The sequence below is a fragment of the Emys orbicularis genome, chromosome 4 (genome assembly GCF_028017835.1).
Source record: "Emys orbicularis isolate rEmyOrb1 chromosome 4, rEmyOrb1.hap1, whole genome shotgun sequence".
Classification (NCBI taxonomy): domain Eukaryota; kingdom Metazoa; phylum Chordata; order Testudines; family Emydidae; genus Emys; species Emys orbicularis.
In genome coordinates, this window is record NC_088686.1 from 99,775,800 (window position 1) to 99,800,747 (window position 24,948).

General features: G+C 43.5%; 1 protein-coding gene across 2 annotated transcripts in view; it reads left to right on the forward strand.

The window, feature by feature from the left end:
- The window catches only part of GALNT18 (polypeptide N-acetylgalactosaminyltransferase 18), a 432,615-nt gene that overhangs the window by 269,278 nt on the left and 138,389 nt on the right, over window positions 1–24,948 (forward strand). For both annotated transcript variants that reach the window (XM_065403832.1, XM_065403833.1), the window contains exons 4-5: window positions 21,377–21,560; window positions 23,695–23,892. In XM_065403832.1, the coding sequence (XP_065259904.1) occupies window positions 21,377–21,560; window positions 23,695–23,892 (382 nt within the window). The remainder of the gene's footprint in view (window positions 1–21,376; window positions 21,561–23,694; window positions 23,893–24,948) is intronic.

A 24,948-nucleotide genomic window follows, 5' to 3' on the forward strand; every position in this document is an offset into this window, starting at 1 on the left:
ACTTACAAATGCAGATTTTTTTTTTTTTGGTTACATAACTGCACTCAAAAACAAAACTGCGTAAAACTTTTGAGCCTACAAGTCCACTCAGTCCTACTTCTTACTCTGCCAATCGCTAAGACAAACAAGTTTGTTTACATTGACAGGAGATACTGCTGCCTGCTTCTTGTTTACAATGTCACCTGAAAGTGAGAATAGGCGTTCGCATGGCACTGTTGTAGCCGGCGTTGCAAGGTACTTGCTTCCATGCTGATGATGCTCGTTAAAAAAATGTGTCAATTAAATTTGTGACTGAACTCCTTTGGGGGAGAATTGTATGTCTCCTGCTCTCCTTTACCCGCATTCTGCATAATTTCATGTTATAGCAGTCTTGGATGATGACCCAGTACATGTCCATTTTAAGAACACTTTCACAGCAGATTTGACAAAACGCAAAGAAGGTACTAATGTGAGATTCCTACAAATAGCTACATCACTTGACCCAAGGTTTAAGAATCTGAATCTGAAGTGCCATCCAAAATCTGAGAGGGACGAGGTGTGGCACATGCTTTTAGAAGTCTTAAAAGAGCAACACACTGATGCAGAAACTACAGAACCCAAACCACCAAAAAAGAAAATCAACCTTCTGCTGGTGGTATCTGACTTGGATGATAATGAATATGCGTCAGTCTGCACTGCTCTGAATCGTTATCAAGCAGAACCCATCATGGAAGCATGTCCTGTGGAATGGTGGTTGAAGCATGAAGGGACATATGAATCTTTAGTGCATCTGGCACGTAAATATCTTGCAACGCCAGCTACAACAGGACTGAGTGGACTTGTAGGCTAAAATTTTACATTATTTTATTTTTGAATGCAGGTTTTTTTGTACATAATTCTACATTTGTAAGTTCAACTTTCATGATAAAGAGATTGCACTACAGTACTTGTATGAGATGAATTGAAAAATACATTTGTTTTTTATGTGCAAATATTTGTAATAAAAAATAAATATAAAGTGAGTACTGTACACTTTGTAATTGAAATGAAAATATTTGAAAATATAGTAAACATACAAAAATATTTAAAATAAATGGTATTCTATTGTTGTTTAACAGTGCAATTAATTGCGATTAATTTTTTTAATCACTTGACAGCCCTAATTAAAACTTTACTGAATTTGTTCAGAAAGTAATCAAATTTAAAAAAAACTGCAGGAAAAGGTAAAAGACACAAGAGATGATGGTTTTAGAAATACTTAGGTTAAAACCTTTACTGGAACATCTCTTCCTGGGGCAAAAATATCATAAAATGTAATGTATCATCTAAATATTAACCAAGAAAAAACACATTTTGAAAAGAAGATCCTGCTGGCCTTGTGATTGTTTTTGCACAACATTCTATTAGGAAAACACAAACTAAGTGCACAGGGTCAAATTCTGGCCTTGTTGACGCTATGCACCCATGCTACTCCACAGTGGGGTTTCTTGGAATATTAGTGACTGCGAGATGTGGCCTGCAGTTTTATTTTAAGTCCATTTTATGTAAGTCTACTGTAGCCTCTCATGCAAAAGGCAGCTTCTCCACCAGCTCCTACTAACATGTCCAGTTATTGGTGTTTCTCTGATTCAGAGAAAAGACTGTCTCCTTCCGAATCTCAAACAACCCTTCCTGAAGTGCCCTGCCCTGCAGGTTTTTCCTTATGGGTCTCCCATCTAGCACTGACCAGTCCTATTGCTGCGGACAAGATCATAACCTGAACTAGTAAAACTGACCTCTTTTGTGAGATTTGAGGAGAGAGCATATCTCACTCATGACTTGAGCATAGTAGCTTCTGGTTTGTAAAGAACTGGCCAGTAGCACCCTAGGAGCTTGATTCTCCTCTCATTTATATAATTTACACCAGTGTAAATCAGAAGTAACTACTGAAGTCAGTGGAATTCCATAGGATAACACCAGTGTGAGAGGAGAATCAGCCCTCAGTAGCCTTAGAAAAACATTGCCAACTGGGCCTTTTTGTGTATTATGCAAGTGAGCAGCAGGCATTCTAAGGTAATCTGAATAGATAGATTAGCATACTTAGTTTTAAAATAAATTATACTCAAAATTAAGCACCATTTAAGCAAATCTTTCACAGATTGCAGTGGGATGTTAATAGCAATGCTGCTTCTTTAATCATAATCAGAAAGGTATGATGGATTCTAGCTTCAGATCAGTGTCTAGTAGTGTATTACAATTTCTGGTTGCCTTCATGCATCCAAGCTCTAGTAACATCCTTGGGTTGAATTTATTTTAATTATTAAATCAACCACTGTATTAAAAATGGTTCTTAGTTATACAGACGCTGATACACACTGCTGCGTCCCAGACATATTTCATATATAAAATCAAAATTGAACCATGACTGTGGAACATGAACAACAATTGTAAAATGATCTAAAAAGAAGCAAAGGAATTGATCTGTTGGTAAATATGTTGGGTAATGGTGGTTAGTACCTGCTGAGAAATTTCCCAATATATCTGAATTAGGGACTTGGAATAATTTATTCTGAGCAAAGTTACTTGTTCTGAGCAAACTGATTTGTTTCTTTCATCTCAAGTTATCTGGTCTTAGAGGTGTGTGTGTTTGTAATTCTCTTAAGATCCTGAGTTTAGCGATTTTTAGGATGTGATATGAGGCACATTGAGTTCAGGCCACATCTTGGGACACCTACATAAAGCTTGAGCAACTGAGTCCTCTATAGGGGAATATCCATGGAAGTAAAAGGTGGCGGAATTATTACTTCTCCAAGCATGAGAAACACCCTAGTAGCAGCTAAATCCTGCCCCCTACCCTCTGCAGGATATTTTAGATAGCAATGCTGGTATGCATCCACTGTCCTTTGGCCTGCCCCCAATATCCTGATCCCTGTATTTCCTAGGAAAGAGCCTACAGAATACCACTCACACTACTGGGTGATGCACAGGGAAGTCCCACTCCGGGTATGTCTACACTTCGAGCTGGGGCTGTACTTCCCAGCTTGACGAGACATATCCACACTCGCTCTGACTGAGCTAGCACGCTAAAATTAGAGTGTACTCTCAGTGATGCAAGTGACAGGACGGGCTCACTGGGATGAATGCTTTCCTAGTGTCTGACAGGTTCATACTTGGAGTGGCCAGCCCTTCCCTCTTCTTTGTGCTGCCACAGCTACGCTCTATTTTTAGCATACTAACTTGATTGCAGCCAGTACATGTACGTCTCCTTGAGCTGGGAGCTGCACTTCCAGCCCAAAATATGGACATGCTCTCGGTCGGGGGCCTGCCCCCATGTCTGCACACAGCAGTTCTGCTTCATTTAGGACCTTTCATACCTGCAGGGAATGCGGGCAGGATTTGGCCTTCCTGGCTTTTTAAACAAATATGGGCCTATAGTAAGAGGTGCCTCTCATCAGTGGATGGAGGGAGTAGAAACTGTTTGTTTGCAACAGTTTGTTTTAATGTATTAAGAGGTGTCTAGATATCACAGTGATAGCACCATACACATTTAATTTAATTTAATTACTGTTTTAATTAGATCTGGAGAAACATTTTAGTTTTTTTCTTGGGGCCAGAGTGTGGCCTGACCTGCGCTGGTCACCTGGGATCACGCGTAACAGTGCGCAGAGAAGAGCAGCCTCTGGGGTTGCTGTTTCCAGTGAAGGTGGGTGGGAGTGGGCAAGATGTACTGTAAGGAGCAATCTTCTAGGAAGGGAGATATGTTGGACTGGTAGGTTTTCTGTAGATCTGCTTTCTGTAGATCCACAGTGGTACATACTGAACAGCACCTGTGAAGCGATGGAGGATGCTGATCATGTAGCAAGCTGGAATGTGTTGTGTTGGGGAAAAGTCAGCCTCACATCAGACCTGTTCTCTAATTTGTATTGTTGATCCTTCCAAGCAGACAATCCTGGAGTCCTTATTCTTTCTAGTCAAACAAAATGCATGTTGACTACAGTGAATGTTTTACCTGAGTAAGGCCTACTACTGGTTTGGTCCTTAGTGAGACACTTCAAATAAGAGAAGCTACCCCAAAAAAATTATTTAGAGAGGTTGTTTAAAAAGATAAATTCTGTAACCTAAATGGCATAACAGATAAAGTGCCTGAGTGTATAGGTTTAAATTCATGACTTGTGCTGTGTAAGATTGACAGCTGAATTTTCAGAGGGCTTTCCTCCTCTGGGACTTTGAAGGACCACACAGTGGATGTTCACCTCTGGTTGCTCAAGAAGTGGTGTGGTAAAACAGGCCAAGCATGCTACTCCTCCTTGTTCCTTTCAGGGATGCCAGCGCTGATGGTGATGCTACCATAACATAGTGCCGGGAGTGGGGGATTGTCACTCTTTTTTTCCCTGTGTATGTCCAGGGCCAGATACAGCTTGGTCCTAAAGGTGTGTATTAAATTGCATTTAGGGCTGGATGTCTACCAAGTTCTGCCAAGATGAAAAAGTGTGGATGAAATCCTGGCTCCACTGAACTCAGTTGCAAAATTCCATTGACTTCAGTGAGGGTAGGGCTTTACCGCATGGCCTGGTCTGAACTTAAACGTTTTGCTGACATAGCTGTCAGGTTAGGAGTGTGTAGAAAAAAATAAAAATCACACCCCAGTGACATAGGTACTGTGACAGGTTCCCCCTCGGATGCCACCTGGAACTGGGGTGCCACTGAGCCCCCCCCAACCCACCAGCCTGGGCTCCCTCTCACACTGTGCTGCTGTGACAAGTTGCAAAGCTCTCCAAGCTTTCTCTTTCACCAGCATTCATACAGGTAGGGACACACCCCGTGGCAGAACTTACAGGCTGCTGTGATCAGCTCTGCATGGGGAGGCTACAGCTAAGGAACTGCCCAGCTGCTCAAGAGCACCCCTCCCCCTCTGGAGTGTAAACCCAAAATTATACTGTCTTGCGCTGCACAGAAATCTGTACAGCGTAAACTCATGAAATTTGCCCCTTCCCTCACTGTGGAGAGGAAATATTCAACAGCTTTTTGCCCCAAGTTATAACTCCCACACACTAGTTTGTGATAAAGCAAAAGCAAATTTATTAACTACAAAAGTATAGATTTTAAGTGATAAGTGATAGCAAACCGATCAAAGCAGATTATTTAGTAAATAAACAAATGGGCAAACTCAGTTACCACAGTTCCTGGGGTAATCCTTGTGCCTGTGTGCATTTCCTCAAATAAGCCGTTAACGTTGTTTGACTTTCTTACTGTTGTACCTGCAAGGCTGCTTGTGGGTGTTTTCAACCTTACAACATGTTTCAGTAGCACATACGTAGCCAAACTTCATAACGTTACATATGATGATAGCACATACAATCCAATGAGATATTAATGTCTAGCAGATTAAGACTTTTAGAATGATACCTCAGAAAGCATACTTTGTACAAAACATATCCTAATTACATGACAGTGGTGAATATTGGGGTGCCAGGGTGTCACAGGTACGTTGACAAAATCCCCAGTCGATACAGTTATATTGACCTTTTGCCAGTATACCTTATTTCATTTGAGGGAAGTTGTGTAAGATTTTGCCAGTATTACCGGCTTCCCGGCTTGGAAGATTTGCCAGCATAGCTATGCCAGTTAGGGGAGTGATTTTATTTTTATAGTGTAAACAAGGCCTGTGGGTTTTTTTTCCCATTGCTGTAGCTGTAACTTATGATAACATGGTTACAGAGATCACTCTTTACGCTGGGCTAGCCCTAGACCAAATGGCACCCCAGGCGAGGAGCATCTTCGGCGCCCCCTCCTCTAGGTGTGAAACTTCTGAATATCTCATTTTTTATTTCATATGTAGCCCATTTCACAACTTTGATGCACAATTGGCATGCCCTGTCATATAAGATGATAAATTTGCACGCTAGGATCTGTAAAGCTGTATGTATTCATGCCATATAGAAGCAAATTTTTAAAAAATTGGTTTCCTCTAAGCTTATAGAAACCTTTTTAAATTTTAAGAATAAATGAAATGTACTAACCAAGAAATTGAACTGTGCACCAACATTGGGTGGACCAGTATTAAATAGTGTTACAGTAGGTGACAGCCTTCGAATGTTAATCCTAGTCCTTTAGTTCAAAAGGTTGCTTTTCTTGCCTTTCCCTTTTGTCACTAACAACAAAAACAGCACCCCGCCCGGCGTCCCCCGAGCCTGGCACCTCAGGCAGTCATGTGGGTTGCCTGTCCCTAAATCTGGCCCAGCTTCTATGGGCTGAAATGCAGCTATACCTTTTAAAGGACAAGAGAGCAGAATATCATGCACCATGCGCTCACCGTGACTCATATAGAATATCTGTGGCAAAGTCTGGGATACGCCCACTTAAATAATGGCTTTGGGAATAAATGCCTCAGATGGAGATGGAACATTTTGGATCCCATATGTAAGATTTGACTGATACAAGATGACACATTCAAAAGCAGGACATTTGGCAACCCTAATTTTGAATGACGTCAGAAATGCACCATAGACTGATAAATTTGTTACTTGGATCCAGATTGAGGTCCCAACAGGATGGAATGCCGTATTGCTGCCCTTGTCCTTGAGACTTTCTCACGATATTATCAGGCATGCTGAGGGCCACTGTGGTCCAAATCAAACATTCTTGTTCCTAAAGGAGAGTTGACTTTCAGGTTCATGATGAAGTTGTCACATGTGCAATGTTTGTAAGTTTGAGTTGTGATTGCCCATATAGTTTCACATTTTCAAAAGAACCTAAGCCCCATTTAAAAACACTAAAATAAAAAACTATCTATAAAATCATCGATGATTCTTTAATAGTGAATGCATGTCCTGATACCTGGCTATTCCTTGTTTTCTCTAGCATAATTTTTATGCTAACACTATGCAAACTCTGTTGAAATCAATGTGAGTCTTTCTGTTGACCTTTGAGGGCTTTGGACCTGGTCCAGATAGCATATATTCACGACTATCTCTGAACCACGTACTTCTAGGACCATGTTTGTTTGCACCACTTTCCACAAATAATGTCGTAGGCTTTGAAGCGACGCCAATAAATAAATAGCCTTATTTGGACTAGAGTATTCGGCATTTTTATTGGCAGTTTCCCTTTTTCTTTAGGAATCCATTACTGTAATATGGATTACCTAAATGTTTTTGGCACCCAGAAGATTTGATCAAGTTCACTGTATAGAAAGCACCTTGTGGGATCCCCATGGTTACAGAAGTAAAGAGAATCTATAATGTGTTCTTTATACTGTATTTTTCTAAATGTATATAGACTGTTCGAGCCTTTAGTTCCCTTTGAATAGAGATTTTCCGTGTAGTTGCTATGTGTAAGCCCTACGATAGATTAGAACTAAATACTGTTTTTAAAACATAGATTACTGGAATCAGTTGGTGCTAGATTGCATTTCTCAAGCACTCTACTTTCTCTTTAACATTTAAAGGTTGCTTCACAAACCAATCCAGTAAACATCAAGTGAAGGAATTACAGACTCTGTCAGATTGTTGGCAGTAGTTCTTCCACCAGTGTGTGTTCATTGGGTCAGGTTTTTTATACTTACTTTTACTTCTCCTTTAATGCCTTTCCTAAAAAATGTACAGTTACAAAGGTAGTAATAACATAAACTGACAGATGGTGTGTATATCCTCCTCCACTTTTATTTTTAAAAAAATCATAGTATTCAGCAGTAGTGGACCCTAGACTATAGTTTGCGACAGGTGCGGGGCTATTAGTACAGAATGCAGCAGTATTTTCAGTAAGGATTTGATTATCTGTGCCGAACCCTGAATTTTTAAAATAACCTTTTTTGAAATCTGAAATGTAAAATTACCTTTTCCCATGGTATTTTACTTCCACATCTGTGTCAGGAACCATGTATCATTTAAATTGCCTAAGGTATGTCTGCCTACCAGATCACTAATACAGGCCCACACAGCAGCACTGGAATTGGTGATGTCTAGAAAGCCTATACAAGGAGATTGTCTTCAATTTATGAAGAGCTGTGATACATGTTATCTTACAGAGAACCACTGTTTTGAAATAAGGTTATTTGTTGGGGGATGGCAGGCCTTTGTTCTTCTGATGTCAAAATCACAGGTGATCTCAGAACACCCTTTGCTTCTGTGACTTGTGGAGATATGAAAGGCGGCTCCAGGCAGGTAAAGAGGATTCAGTACAATGCCAACAAGACCTACTCATGAGTCAGGTGGAACAAACACTGCCTCAGGCACAATGTCCCCGGGAATGCCTGAGGCGTGAGGGCAAAAGCAGCCCGTTACACCCTTTGAAAGGAGCAACATGTACTTCCCTATAGTCTGGCTCAACTCTGTTGGGCAAGTCGAAGAAGGGGTGTATGGACATTTCTTATTCCTCCATTTGGGGAGGTTAGTGCTGCTCTCAGCACTAAACTAGTGAAGATCTTTACTGTGGGTGAAATCCTCAGCTTGTGTAAAATGGCATTAGTTCCATTTATTTCAGTAGAGCTATGCCTTTTTATACCACCTGATAATCTGAACTATTGCACACAGAAGCTGTGACTGTAAAGGTTTATTATACTGTCTAGTTCCTTTGCGTTCACAATGGGTGTAATTCACCTCCATGCAGAGGGCTAAGATGTTAGTGGGACGTAAGTGATGCCTAGGCCTTCTGCACTAGTGTAAATTTTATCCTATTAGAGCACAAGATTCAGCAGTACCAGTAAGTAGAGTGCATATTCTGCATCTGCATGACAGCATGGAATTCTGAGGCTACATTCTGTGACTCATTGTAGTCTGTTACCAATATAAGTTAGTTGTCTTGTAGTAATGGACGAAAAGGACTATGTTGCTATTTAGTATTTGAGGCCTATTGAAAGCTTAATTCTTTGCATCATGTTGGTAATTTCCCATAAGTATCTTATCTATTACCAGATAATACCAGGTTATTAAATATGCAAGCACAACAGGTCTACTTTATCTGTTTGTGTATTGTTGCCCTCTTTTACGAACAATTTTAATACACGCGTACAATGTAAATTACACTCCTAGCCCATTTTATAAAATTTTCTCATTTGGAATTATCTGCTCTTGGTACAGAGATGAGAGGTGATCACTGAAGCATGGTGAAAAAGATAAGGGGCCAGGGGTAGGAGAGAAGAGAAGAAAGAATATCAGGCATAGTAGACTTTCACTGAGCTGCATACCAAATAGGTGGTGTAATCCAAGATACAAGTGTGGGAGATAAACAGCCTGTCTTGCATGCCTAGTTTTTGCCATGAATTCAGGTTGCAAGTCAGGTTCTTTGCATCCCTGACTCTCTGAGGGAAAGAAATTTCTTCTGCAGCAAAGGGTAAAGCTGGGCTTTTTTTTTATTCACCAGAAGAGAAGCAGATTCTTTTGCATGTTCTGATTCTTAGAAAAGACTATGACATTTCCAATGAAAATGTACCTCTTCCACCTCAAACAGTCTCCAAAGTCTTTGAACTGCAAGTAATTTGATTTACCCTAGATAAACAAATCAGTTGGTGCTAATTCTGCCTTCAGATACTACTGTAGCCAGTGAGACTGCTTTGGGTGAGAGGCAGTCCAGTTCGGTGAATAGAGCACTCACTGTAGTTGGAATCAGGAGACCTGGTTCTAGACTCCTGTCCCTGTCAGGTCACTCCTTTTGTGCCTGTTTCTCCCATCACACTATTTGTCATGTCTATTTAGATTGTAAACTCTTTGGAGCAAGGACTGTATTTCACTATGTATTTTCACATTGCCTGCTCACTGAGGCCCTGAGCAAAATTGGAGCCTCTAAATACTATCATAATATAAATAATGGGTATAACACATGGCAATGTTTTGCCTCATTGTATATACCATTGTTTAATCCACTATTGTTGCCATTGTATTACAATTTTGAATGTTTCCATGTTAGAGTATAGCTTCCTTTGCTTTCACAATGGTCGAAATTCACCTCTGTGCAGAGGGCTAAGATTTAAGAAGGATGTAAGCAGTGCCTAGGCCCCCTGCACTGACATAAATTTCATCCTATTAGAACACAGGGATCAGCAGTACCTGCAGGTAAAGAGCATTTCTGCTTCTACTGTACCAATGTCATGGAACGTGACTTTCGGCCCTTTTTAGTAAAATTTAATATTATTACAAACTGTTACAGGTACCTTAGCAAGAGTTTTTAAAAAAATCAGTAAAATGTATATGTCTAGGCAAAGCAGAAGTGTCAGGTTTTACAAATGTAATTGTTTTAAGAGATGCAAGGATGCATTTAAGCACTTGAAACTGGAATACATTAAAGTATTAAAGTTATTGTAAATTAAGCTTAATTGCTTGTTCTTTACATGATTTCTCTAGCAATATTTCATTATTTACGACAACACTGCCTCTATCAAAAGCTTAAAATTAGACTTCAAGACTAAGGGCCATATCCTCAGCTGGTGTAGATTCACATTAGCTCTGTTTATGGCAGTTTCCACCAGCTGAGAGTCTGGCCCTGTTATCTTTCCACTATATTTTCGTACTATGGAGACTGTTAGAAGCAACCAACCCTCTAAATATCTTTATGCAGATTTGAATTCTCAAATGAATTCAAGTGCAAAATTGTTGAAGTAGAGGAGTCAGATTTTTATGGGCACGTTCACCCAAATTGCACGTGGCTGCATGGAAGCGCTCTATATTATGTGCTGATATATTCCTTTCTAATACCGAATCAGCTTGGCAATGGAAAGGAATATGAGAGGGAATGAGTTCAGTCTACATTTTACCAGCAATTAGATGTACAGCAATGGGGATATACTTACTTTCTGCCTCAGAGCCAGGTTTTGACAAGCCATTTGGGTGGGTGTGAGGGGACAGTGCACAAGAGCCTCCTCTATTTTGCATGGCCCTGCAAGAGGCTTTCACCAGTGTGCCTGAAAGGAGGCAGAGAGGAGGCAGGTTCATAGCTCTGATCCCCCATGGGCCAACCTGAAGAGCAGGCCCGTCACAAAATTTGAGCTGCTGCAACATCCTAGTGCAGAGGTGGGCAAACTTTTTGGCCTGAGGGCCACATCTGGGTATGGAAATTGTATGGTGGGCCATGAATGCTCACAAAATTGGGGGTTGGGGTGCGGGAGGGGGTGAGGGCTCTGGCTGGGGGTGCGGGCCAGAAAATGAGGAGTTCAGTGTGTGGGCTGGGGCAGGGGTTTTGAGGTGCGGGTAGGGAGTGAGGGCTCCGGCTGGGGGTGTGAGATCTGGGATGCAGGAGGGTGGGACCTAGGGGTTTGGAGGGTGGGAGGGGGGTCAGGGCTGGGGCAGGGGGTTGGGGCGCTGGAGGGGGTCAGGGGTGCAGGCTTCGGGCAGCGCTTACCTCAAGCAGCTCCCGGAAGCAGCAGCATGTCCCTCCTCTGGCTCCTATGTGGAGGCGCAGCTAGGCGGCTCTACTCGCTGCCTATCTGCAGGCACTGCCCCTGCAGCTCCCATTGGCCGTGGTTGCCGGCCAATGGGAGCTGTGGAGGTGGCGCTTGGGTTGGGGGCAGTGTGCAGAGCCCCTGGCTGCCCCTACACGTAGGAGCTGGAGGGGGGACATGCTGCTGCTTCCGGGAACCATGCAGAACCATGGCACACGTGGAGTTGGGCAAGCCCCAGATCCACTCCCTGGCAGGAGCTCAAGGGCCAGATTAACATGTCTGAAGGGCCGGATGTGGCCCCCGAGCCGTAGTTTGCCCACCCCTGTCCTAGTGGATGTAGGTGTATTACAAGGAACTGTCCCAAGTCACAGGTGCCGTAGGGCCCCCCCCCCTTAAACTTTAACAACCTGTGAACCCCTTTCATGAAAATGTCAAGTCTCGCGAACCCCCTCCTAAAAATGAATATTTCCAGGGATTTTCTCCTTTACCTGAGTATAAATTATAAAAGCAGTGATCTTGGAAATACACAATTTGTTTTTATGACATGCTTATTACATACTATTTATTATTAATTATTATTTATCATTACAGTATTTTTATTACATTTTGAAAACGGCAACACTCTTCCAAGATCTCACTTTCGTAACTTGTATCACTTTGAATAAGCCTGTTATAAGACAAGGCTCCTATGTTTCATCAAGGAGTATCAAATGTGAAACAGCAGGAAGGTATTTAAGAAGTGAACTCAAAGAGTTCCTCCTACACAAGCATTCAGGTCTTGAGCAGTCCAGGCAAACTATGCACGTTACAACAAAGCTTAAATTTGTTCTTCATAATAATTTTAAAAACAACACTAGCTGCCTATTTCATTTTAAAAACAGCAAAAAATATCCACCTCCCTTTCCTTTTCTTATAAGGAGTCTTGAAGTTTAAATCTCCTCAGTGTGATAGATATGCTTGCTTTGATCTGCTTAGCTCTTGGAAGTTTAGGTGCTCTGGGCTGCTGGTCCCATGCTGCCTGAGGTCCCTAGGGACAGCTCTGTCTGCCATTAGGGAATTTTTTCCAGAGAACCCCCGGTAACATTTCGTGAATCCCCAGGGATTCACGAACCCCAGTTTGGGAACCACTGTTGTAATATAATCCCAATTAATCTCTGTGGGATTGAAGGTAGGGATGGTGTGCCTCCCCTGGCTCCACCCACACCTTGCCTCCAGCCTGCCCAGTCTTCTGAGTGCCCCACATGGAGTCTTAAAAGGGGGAGAGCATGTGCATGAGCTATTCCTGTCTTGCACCTTGCAAAGCTGGAATGGAGAGATCCCTGCAGGGATAATCCTTGAAGTTTAGGGTTTTTTTTTTTTTAATGTGCATAGAGACATTTCAGAATAAAATATAAATTACTCCTTATACATCTGCTCTGACTAGCAATGTCCTACTCCAGCATAGACGCTACATACCTCTCTGCCTCCTTTAACTATGCAGAGTTCACTGCGGCTTGCAAGTGCTGCACCGGCAGTATTCCCCTGTCCATGTGTGTGTTGTTAGCTCTGTCTAACCATGAAGACTCATTCAGTTTAGCCAAATGGAGTTCTTATTTCAGATATTCCATGTTGAAAGACAAGCACATCTGTCTTTATAAGCTATTTGTTTCCATAAAGAGAAACAGAATCTTCTGTATATTGAAAAAGACACATTAACTCGTTCCCATTGTTTTCCCTGTGGCGGCAGAAGGCAGTGAAGCGCAATAATTAATGAAGAAGGGTGTTTTGGATTTATTATTCATGTAATTTGCATTAAATGAAAAAATATGGGTTGAAAAATGTGCTGGTGAAGGTCATTGGTAGCATCACTTTGAAACAATAATTGTTTATAGGGCTAGAATCCTTTCTTCCCGTCCAGTTGGGTACAGTGCTCTGAAAATGTCAAATGCAATTGAATACAAAGCCGCCTTGTAAAATTTAGTGTTAGGCAGGTTAGGACTGCATGAGAAATCGGATACTGAATATCCCACTAGGGCGTATTTATGTTCCATAGAAAACGTTGATTTAAGTGATTTCCTTGGTTTAAATGTCCCAGGCTGCTGTGCCCTTCATCAGAGTTGAGATGCTACATTCCTGACAAGAAATTCTTTTCATTTTGGGAAAGAAAGGTGAATCTTAGCAGGTTTAGCAAGGATCCCAGTCTACCAATCAAGGGAAAATTGCATCCGGCCATCTTTCTGGGTGCAAAGCCCCCACTGAACGTTTTATTTAAATAACAATGGCAGGAAAAGGCCTGAGGGCAAAATGCTGTCCTGTCTTTTGTGGATGCTCCACAGGATATGCAGGAGCATGGCTGCATATGGGCCAAGTATTTCTGTGAGTATTAGGGGCTGATCTCTCCCCATCGAAGTCTGTGGCAAAATTCCCAGTTGTGTAGGATCAGGCTCTAGATTGGAATTCTTGCTAATGACCCAAGAAGAATTCCTCCATTAGGAGAATGTATAATATGCTAGTTGGTGGGGCACAACTGGGCTCCCCCCTGTGCACCTTTCCCTCCATTCACATTCAAGAGCAGCTGTGAGGTAGAGTGCACATAGGGTTGCCAACCTTTTGATTGCAGAAAACTGAACACCCTTGCCCTGCCCCCAGGCCCTTCCCCTTCCTGGAGACCCTGCCTTCTGTTCACTCCATCCCCCCTCCTTCTGTTGCTCCCCCCCACACACACTCTCGCTCATTTTCACCGGGCTGGGGTAGGGGGTTGAGGTGCGGGCTCTGGGATGGAGCCAGGAATGAGGGTTTGGGGCTGCAGGAGGGGGCTCTGGGACAGGGGTGGGGCCGGGGATCAAGGGTTTGGGGTGCGGGAGGGGGCTCAGGGTTGGGGCAGGAGGTTGGGGCGTGGAAGGGGATGCGGACTCTGGGTGGCGCTTACCTCAGGAGCCTCCCGGAAGTGGCCGGTGTGTCCCTCTGACTCCTAGGCGTAGGGGCGGCCAGGGGGCTCTGCGTGCTGGCGCCATCCACAGTTGCCACCCCCACAGCTCCCATTGGCTGCAGTGGGCAAGGGCAGCACGCGGAGCCCCTGTGACTGCCCTGGGCCTAGGAACCGGAAGGACATGTCAGCCGCTTCCGGGAGCCACATAGAGCCCGACGCTGTGGCCAACTGGACTTTAGGTGGCCCAGTCAGCTGTGCTGACCAGAGCCACCAGGATCCCTTTTCGACTGGGTGTTCTGGTCGAAAACCGGACGCCTGGCAACCCTAGGGTTACCATATTTAAAAAATAAAAAAAGAGGACACTCCACGGGGCCCTGGCCCCTCCCCTTTCCCACCCCCGGCCCTGCCCCAACTCCACCCCTTCCCCGCCCCTTCCCCAAAGTCCCCGCCCTAACTCCGCCCCCTCCCCTAAGCTCCCCGCATTCCCCCTCCCAGCCACGCGAAAAGGGCTGCCCAAGCGCTACCGGCTTCACGGTTTGCCGGGCAGCCCCCAGATCCTGCGCCCCCGGCCGGCGCTTCCCCAGCGCAGCTGGAGCCCGGGAGGGGAAGCGCCCAGCCGGGGGCGCAGGGTCTGGAGGCTGCCCGGCAAACCGTGAAGCCGGTAGCGCTCGGGCTTTGGGCAGCCCCCATGCCTCCGGACCCTGCGCCCCCGGCCGGGCACTTCCCCTCCCGGGCTCCGGTGGCTGCTGTGCTCCCTGAACTCCTGGGCTCTGTAAGCGCCGAGCTGTCCGAGTGATACCGGCTTCGGGCAGCCCTCATGTCTCTGGACCCTGCGCCCCCCGGAGCCCGGGAGGGGAAATGCCCGGCCCAGGGCGCAGGGTCCAGAGGATGGGGGCTGCCCGAAGCCGGTAGCGCTCGGGCAGCTCGGCGCTTACAGAGCCCAGGAGTCAGGGAGCACAGCAGCCCCCTGGCGCCCGCTCTAAGGTAAGCCAGGGAGTATTTTTCCCGGACATGTTCGGCTTTTTGGAAATTCCTCCCGGACGGGGGTTTGATTACCAAAAAGCCGGACGTGTCTGGGAAAAACCGGACGTATGGTAACCCTAGGCAACCCTAAGTGCACACTACTCCTTTTGGGAGCAGCAATAATGTGGTGTAAGGGTCCTGTTGCCTTCAGGCTTCTGCAAACCATCTTGCCCTCCGTTGGCAGGGCTACTTAAAGACACTGCTCCACTGCTGTTCCTTTTCCACCTGCTCCCACAGCAAACCTCACTGCAGTTTTTCCCAAAGTATTTAAGATAAATTATTGTTGGAGAATAGTAACAATAGAAGCAATATAAGGTAGCACCCAAAACTTTCTGCTGGCTGGAAAAGGAAGGAGTCTGAGTAAACAATGACTCTGCCAAGGGTATTGATTTTCAAGTCTTTGCCTTTGTGTGCAATGTTTCTCAGCATCTGCTTTCCCAATGTGTATTTTACACCGCCACTCTATAGTGAGGCTATGAACATCCTCCTCTCTCCACCCCCCACCCCCCTGCATTGTTGCAGCAAGTATAACTTCCTGCTTTTGCAAAGTTAGGTACAGATATTTGCAATCAAAAAAGAGCTTTGATCTTAAGAGTTTTGATATCCACTCTTCACAATATTACACTATAGGAACAAGGAACTCTCTCATCCTACTATAATAAAGGTAGTAGTATCTCAATAACGCAAATGCTTTCTTTTGAATTTAAACCAGTGGAGGCGGTGGTTGGTTTGATAGTTGAGTGCTTGTTACAGTTGTTTGAATGTTACAGAGGGGAGCAATGAGTATATGCTCTTGTTTTACACAAGCACAATAAGAATCCTAACTATGTCTTTTCCTGCTTTTCAGTTGTTTTTTTTAAAAAAGATTTCTACAAGAAGGGTCTGTAGCAAATCTAATTTAAAGCAGAATGGTATTGTGTATGTAATGTATATAATGATCTGTAGTCCTGATTCAATGACATGCAGTCCTGGGTCATATTTTAGGAATGACATGATCTATCTAATCTGGAAATTTTCTGGAATATAATGAGCTCATCTCCCTTATCAGTAATTAGTCAACTAGCAAATGATCTAAACTGATCTCCAGTCTCATGTGTCTCCAGTATACTGTTCAGAGATCATTAATGGGAAAGCACTGGAGGAGGAGATCACTTCCACTCTTGATGAGTCTCAGTGTGAATGTAAACATGTATTAATGACCTGTTTTTCCTCATAAAAACATAAGAACGGCCATATTGGGTCAGACCAGTCCATCTAGTCCAGCACTCTGTCTTCCAACAGTTGCCAAAGCCAGACGAGTCAGAGGGAATGAATGGAACAGGCAATCATTGAGTGATCCAGCCCCTTGTCCAGTCCCAGATTCTGGCAGTTAGAGGCTGTAGACACCCAGAGTATGGGGTTACATCCCTGACCATCTTGGCTAATAGCCATTGATGGACCTATGCTTCATGAACTTATCTAGTTTGGGTTTTTTTGTTTTTGTTTTTTTTGTTTGTTTGTTTTTGAGCCCTGTTACAGTTTTGGCGTTCACAACATCCCCTGGTAACAAAGTCAGCAGGTTGATTGTGTATTGTATGAAGAAATACTTCCTTTTGTTTGTTTTAAACCTGCTGCCTATTAATTATTTCAGTGGGTGACCCTTATTCTTTAGTTATGAGAAGGAGTAAATAATACTTTTATTTACTTTCTCCACACCAGTCATGATTTTATAGACCTCTATCATATTCCCTCTTAGTTGTCTCTTTTCCAAGCTGAAAAGTCCCAATCTTTTTAATCTCTCCTAATATGGGAGTTGTTCCATACCCTTAATATTTTTTGTTGCCCTTTGTATCTTTTTTCCAATTCTAAAACATTTTTCTAAATGGGGTGACCAGAACTGCATGCAGTATTCAAGATGTGGGCGTACCATTGATTTACATAGCGGCATTATGATGTTTACTGTCTTATTTTCTATCCCTTTCCTAACATTTTTTGACTGCAGCTGCACATTGAGAGGATGTTTTCCCACTAGAACTTTCTCTTGTGTTCCAGCTATCAATGTATTTGAATAATTACAGACTTACATTTTCATTCATACAATGCTCAAAGGGTTTGGTTTTGATTTGGAGTGCAGTGCCCAGTGTGTGCAAAGTGACAAGTCGCTGCTAACCTAGTAGTAGGGTGTGAAATCCCGCCTGCTCCTTAGCTTTATTTTGGCGGGCTGTTTTTTAGCTGCTTTGGCAGTTAGTTTAAACAGACAAATTAACATTACACTGTGAAACAAGTTTAGTGATGAGGAATCCAGACATATATTATATATGTAGTCAAAATAATACTTTAATGCAAGAGAGATGTTGCAGAGAATTACTGCTAGAAGCAGTATCATTTCATCTTTATAAAAATATAATAGAGGCAAAAAATAAGACACCGACGGGAGCTCTTTTTATTATTTATTTATTTATTTTGTATTACTGTTGTGCTGCAGGGTATTGGTGGCTGCCAGCAAGTGTGTTTGATCTGTGGGCAGGCAGAGACCTCATTGAAGCTGACCAGTGTGTTAGCCACCATTCATTCATGCTAACTGAGAGAGCAATTAAATACTCCTTTGTTTAGTGATAGCTGAAACAATAGTAGCCACCCCAACTCAAGGTCCCTGGAAGGCCTAACAGGAACTAACTCAGACTGGTGGAGCTGTGTGTGTCTGTGTATATCAGTATCAGAAAGGGAAGAGAAAACAAGTGAAGCAGTTGGTAGCATGGCCCTGAGATGGAGCAGAGACAGAGCTCCTTGGGGTACAGGATGGGCTGGAAAGCAGGCTTGGATTTCTGGACACGGAAACTGCTTGCTGCTGTTTGTTCCTACTGTGTTCAGGGAAGCAGAACTTTGTGGATATTCTTTGTAAATAAACTACATAGCACCAAAGAAATAAGTAACTTGTATTCAGAATTTCTCCCCCTAAAGGAAACAACCTGGCAAGGCCCCAAATATTTGCTAACTACTCAGGTCAAGGGGCAACATTATGATAGGACCCAGAGGCCCTAAATTCATGATCCCATTGTGTTAGGCACTGTACAGAAACATAGTAAAAGACAGTTCCTGTCCCAAAGAGCTTACAATCTAAATAGACTAGAAAGATAAAAGAAGTATTTGTTATCCTCATTTTATAGATGGGGAGCTGAGACACAGACGTGTTAAATGACTTGCCCAGGGTCTCACAGAAAATATGTGGCGGAGTTATGGTTTGACCCTGATCTTCTGAGTCCTGGTCCAGTACCTTAACCATAAGACCATCATTCTTCTCTTTCCTTTTACTCCAAAGATGCTGCTGTGTTTGTACATTGGTTAGGACAATAGGCCCTGATTACCACTGGGGACTCTGAGCACTACCACGTAAAAATAATAATAATGAGAACGAGTGCATTTTAACTGTACACTTTCATTCCACGTATTGCATTGTCGCATGCACTCATCTTTGAGCCAGAGCTGCAGTAATTATTGGTTAAAAAGGAATAATCTTTTAATTAGGAAATGATTCTTTTCTCTTGTGATCACTATTCTTGCTTTGTTGTGCTGAGCAAGGAGGAGAAATTGCAGAACCTTTCGAGCAGAGAAAGAAAGGTGTTGTCAGAGCAAAGAGAAAGCTGCACATGTGGGGGAAGCACAATAGTTAATTTTTTCTGTTCTCCTCCCCTTCCTCCTTGAAACACTGGTTTAAAAAAAAAAAGTTCATGGGAAATAATTAGGTTTTCTTTGCAGACATATTTTTCAAAAATGAAGTTTACATACTGTAACTACTACCTCGTTCATTACTGCAATAACATACTTGCTTATGCAAGCAATTGTGAATATAGCCCTTTATATGATGTTTTATGTGCTAACACTTCATTTTATGGCACGTTAATTAATGTTCAATGGCAAATGAGGTTTTGGTGATAGTACCGTGCGCTTAACTGTTGTACACTCTTCTTCTCTATGTGTTTTATGCTTCTGTTTACACTCCTACCTTTTTGTTTGTCTTGTCTATTTAGAGCTTGACTACACAGGCAAGTTTTACCAGCTACACTGGTATAATTATACCACTCTAGATAAACCAATATAGTCGTGCCTGTATAGCTCTCCCTGTGGATGCTCTTATTGCACTATAGGAGAGGCTTTTTTCAGTTTAGTTTAAACCCCTGCCAAAGCGATGTGAGCTAAACCAAAAAAACCACCCCTCTTTTACTGGAATAGGATGACCAGATGTCCCGATTTTATAGGGATAGTCCCAATATTTGGGGCTTTTTCTTATATAGGCACCTATTACCCCTCACCCCCTGTCCCGATTTTTCACATTTTCTATCTGGTCACCCTATACTGAAAGAAGAATGTCTACAGGGCGGTTACAATGGTATAACTGTGGAGATTTAAATTCACATCTTAGCTGATACTGCAGTAACTTTCCTGAGTCGACAAGCCCTGAGATCAGGGGTGGGCAAACATTTTGGCCTGAGGGCCACATCTGGGTATAGAAATTGTATGGCGGGCCATGAATGCTCATGAAATTGGGGGTTGCGGTGTGGGGTGGGAGGTGAGGGCTCCGGCTGCGGGAGTGGGCTGGGGATGAAGGATTTGGGATGCAGGAGGGTTCTCTGGGCTGGGACCAAGGGATTTGTAGGGCGGGAGGGGGATCAGGGCTGGGGCGGAGGGTTGGGGCGCAGGGGTGGGGTGGGGAAGCGCAGGGGTGCAGGCTCCGGGCATCGCTTACCTCAAGCAGCTCCTGGAAGCAGTGGCATGTCCCCCGCTCTGGCTCCTATGCAGCGACACGGCCAGGCGGTTCTGCACTCCACCCCGTCCGCAGGTGCCACCCCCACAGCCCCCGGAAGCAGCAGCATGTCCTCCTCCAGCTCCTATGCAGAGGCGCAGTCCTGGCCAGGTGGAGCTGCGTGCCACCCTGTCCACAGTTGCCGCCCCTGCAGCTCCCATTGGCTGCGGTTCCCGGCCAGTGGGAGCTGTGGGGGGCAGTGCTTGGGGCAGGGAGAGTGTGCAGAGCCCCCTGGCTGCTCCTACTCATAGGAGCTGGAGGGGGGACACGCCACAGCTTCCGGGAGCTGCACAGCAAGCCCCCAACCCTGCTCCCCAGCTGGAGCGCCGGACCGGGGCAAGCCCCTGACCCCACACCCCGGCGGGAGCTCGAGGGCCGGATTAAAAGTTCTAATGGTCCATGGGCCGTAGTTTGCCTACCCCTGCTTTAGATTGTAAGCCATTTGGGGCAGGGACTGTCTCTAAATATGTATATGTACAGTGCCTAGCAGAGTGAGGCCTAAATTTTTGTCTGGGCTCCTAGGCAATAATAATATCTCTAACGTAATAAACCCTAAATAGGTTTTACTGAATGTAATAAACCCTAAATAGGTTTTACTGAATTGTGAATGTAAGAGGAAAGTGTGACAGATCCTCACACCAGTGCACAAGACCTATGCAACATTTAAGCCATATTTTGAGGCTCAGATGGTGCATTGTAGAGCCCTGCCCGGGACTGTTTTTAGAGCTCTGCAGAGGGATTGGGATCCCGCAGGACCCACTGCCGTAATAGTTGGAGCAGGATACAAAAATAGTCTGGCACAGGGCTCTAGTGCATAGACTTTGTACTGGCCCTCCATGTAAGGGTGAATCTCACACCATGTTCATATCTTTATTAGATATACTGTGTGGCCAAATTCTGACCCTACTGGTGCAGGCAGGGGGAGCAGAGAGGCTGCATGGTGCATTCTGTACTGCAGGAATGATGCTGGTGAGGGCAGGACCCCACAAGGCAGTGGGCGGGGTGACATGCTGTGGAAATGCACTGTGCTGTTCCTCTCTTCTTGTGAGTCCCTGACTTTTGACGGTGGAGAATGACAGTATAAATGTTAGTCACCGGGGGCTTGGTCATGTCCTCTAATCTCAGGCCATGCCCAACAGACTAGCTGGCCCACTTCAGTGCAAGAGAGTTTTGGTGTGTGCTGTTTTCACTGTGGAAGACGTTTCTTACCACCCTCCCTTATCTCTTGTGCTTCAGAGGGCAAGATTTAGCCCTCGTTGATGTTTTTCCTAACATATACTGATGGATAAATAGATTTTTTTATTGTTCTTACTCTTCATTATTTCCCTATGTACAGAAGAACTCAAGGAGAAACTAAAAGAGTATGTTGACGAGGTGAATATGCGGAAGCCTGGATTCATCAAGGTGGTCCGACACAGCAAGCAAGAGGGGCTGATCCGGTCTCGAGTTAGCGGATGGAGAGCTGCCACAGCACCAGTCGTTGCGCTCTTTGATGCTCATGTGGAATTCAACGTGGGATGGTATGTATCTTGTTGCTGCTTGCAATTATTTGTAAATTATGGCATGATATTTATCCAGCATATAAGGAGATGAAGTTATATGCCGATCTTTTGACACAGATTTAAATACAGAGATAATTATGAAAAGTTTATTGTTCCTAATATGCAACATAGTCATATAATCAAGCTTCTGTTTTTTAGAATTAGGTTGTTGTCTGCTGTAGTGGTTATTCCAGTAAATGCATGTTACTAAATTAGACAAGTAGAGCAAATTAAAGATTTATTGCCTCTGGTTAAAATTTGTATCAAATTTATATATGCACAGTAAATTACTGTTCTCTTCCATTTTCATTTGATTTTTGTCAATAGCTAGTGCACAGATGATAAATAATCACTTAAGCATGGAGAAGCTCAGTAGAACAGGTCAGACGTGTAACAAACTTGGTCCTGATTTTTTGTATGCAAAATTAAGGGGGTAATGCAAATTTTTTATATGATTTAGGGCCAGATTCTGTGGTTTTCTGAGCTGATCCAATGAAATGCTGTGGCCTCTCAGTACTTCCCAGGATAATTCCATGTATTGTTCATCTGAACATACAATATTCTTTACATTTCTTTCACCATTGCATTTAACTATACTTTTTTAAAGAATGTTTTAAAAGCTTACAATAGTTATAAATGTCAGAAGAGCCCTGGGAAAAGTTTTGTTGTTAGCATATTATAATTAACAGTATAAGAAAAGCAGACAGAGGCCCCAATTCAGCAAGATATTTAAGCATGTGTAACTTTAAGTATTCAAATAGTTCCACTGAAGCCAATGCACTCATTCGCCTGCATATCTGCTAAAGTATCTTGCTCAATTGGGCCCTGAGCCAGTTAAGCCTCCAGTCTAAACCAGTGTTTTGGGATCACCCCATTATTAATTGCTCAGGGCATAGCAACTGCAGTTTGGATGGCCAGGTGTGGGGGGAGTGGGGGGGGAAAGGGAGGGCTTGGCTGGAGCTGGGAGAGATATGGAAACATCCCACGTTTAACCCAGTTCATGTGCACTGAATGTATAAACATTTTTCATTTTCAGCAAAGGAATAACAAATGACACAGACTGCCAAGCTCAACCCTCATTTCTAAGAGACTTGTGCTGTTTATATTTAACTGCCAGCAGCTGGCTTTACAAGATACAAAAAAATTACATAACCATGTCTTGGATCTATCTCAGATGTGCTCCTGGTGTTACAGTGGTCTCCTTAACGAATCATTTTAATTAGAATCTACATTGCATAAAACATGTCTGGGCAAAGGAGGATAGCTGATTCAGAGATTAGGAGTGGGATACCCAAGCCTTTCACTTTTAGGTCATTGATTCCAATTCAGTCCATGTTGATCGTGACCAAAAGTTGTTAGCATCTGAAGCTGTTCAGTGGCCTCTGTGAAATTAGTTGGTGGTTTTAGCCTGATTCCTAGTCAGGAGTGACCACGTCAGAGAATTATTGTCACAACTCGCTCTGACATTTTTGTGGATGGACTTTAAATGACTTGGATGGTGCTGTCCAGAGATCAAGGGTAGAGTATCCTTGGGGCTGCACTACTTTTTCATACTTACAGGTGGCCCAGCAGGTCACAGCTGAGGCTTATTGAGAGGGCGGGTAATGGGGGGGAAGAGAGGACCTTCAGTGGCTGGTCTGTTACTACTGCACCTCTCCTGAGCATTTAACTATGCAGTTGTCCAACTTCTGTTTAGTTTCACGGTTACTTTTGTTTAAAAAGATGGTCTCTTTAAAAGGAAAAGAGCTTTTGTCCCTGGGATACTTCAATTATTAACTTCGATCTTCTTGATGTCCTTGATCATAGAGATGGCCTGGAGACATCCTCTTTATGTGGTAGCAAGGATGTAAATGGTAACTGATAAGAAAGGTCTAATTCCTTCTATCAGCAGACTAGAAAGGAATAATATCCAGTGCATGCTAGATTTAAAGTTACACTATATACTTCGGGCCAAATCCTGCAGCCTCACTCAGTAAAACCCACACTTCCGTCAATGGGAGTTTTGCGTGAGTAACAACTGCAGAGCATGCCTTTCAGATAATGTAAAATATAGGCTCTGGCTGGCATTAGGGTTTTGCTTCTGTTGAAACAATCTCAGTATTTGTTCCATTAGGGCTGAACCAGTACTCACGAGGATAAAGGAAAACAGAAAAAGGGTCATTTCTCCATCGTTTGATAACATCAAATATGATAATTTTGAAATAGAGGAATACCCCCTATCTGCGCAGGGGTTTGACTGGGAACTGTGGTGTCGATATCTGAATCCTCCAAAATCATGGTGGAAGCTGGAAAACTCAACTGCTCCGATAAGGTAACATGCAGCTGTGACACGGGTTTGGGACTTGTGGGAAGCGCTCAGTTATATGTAACAAATAACAAAGGGCTGGCTACATGCACTTTATTTTAACAAGGACCAAGGGGGCTGCTTATCAAACAGACCAATGGTTAAATTAGAATAAATGTTCTCACTCTTCTCTGCCACTTTTACCATTGCTCCCTCAGATAACCACAAAAAAGTTGTACAGTCTCATGTACTTCATTTTTATATAGCAAGTCAGAGCAAATATAAAAAAGCAAAAGAGAAGACTTGATGCTTGATTCGGTGTTGCCATCTACAAATGTCTTGTCTGCTAATTTAATGGTAATGATCCAGAAAGACAATGCAGTTTACAAATGTATTGCAAAAAGGTATAACTGTCAGAGTGATGAATTAATATCTGATTATTACATTTGTGGTTATATCACATAGTTGTACTACTATGTGTTATAATCGCACACAAATCTGGCCCATATATGTGGGAGCAAGGAGTGTGTGAAAACCCCTATTTTTGTATGACCTAGCTCTGTACCTGCCTATTCTATCTAGAGAACTGTTAGTCTGGTGCGGAAGAGGACCCCTGTCTACTCTATGATACCAAGGGTAGCATTGTCTCTTGTAAATAAGATTGATGACCTCCAAGCAGATCTCCATAGATCCTAGTTCTTCTTTCTATGCAAATCCCAAGGAGCTCACTGTAACCTCCCCTCTGGTTTCCCAAAGGCTTTTGCAGAAAGAGAGGAGGTGGTTGAGACTGAAGTACAAAAATTGTACCTTTGGAAGTGCTGGGGTGGGGCTTCAGTAGGTGTCTCTTGCATTCACCCACACAGTCAACCTGAGAGCTATCTTTGGAGCTGTCAGATGGAATTGTTGGCTGAGAGCTGCATTGACCCACTCCATATCTGTAGCCATCACTTGTTAGGAAGGTGAGAGGATGTCCTTAAACAGGACTAGGTGTCAGGAGATCTGGATATGAATGCTAGCTCAGCCATAGACTTTTATTTAAGGTGGGGATAACAATATCCACCTCATAGGGATATGAGGAAGGTT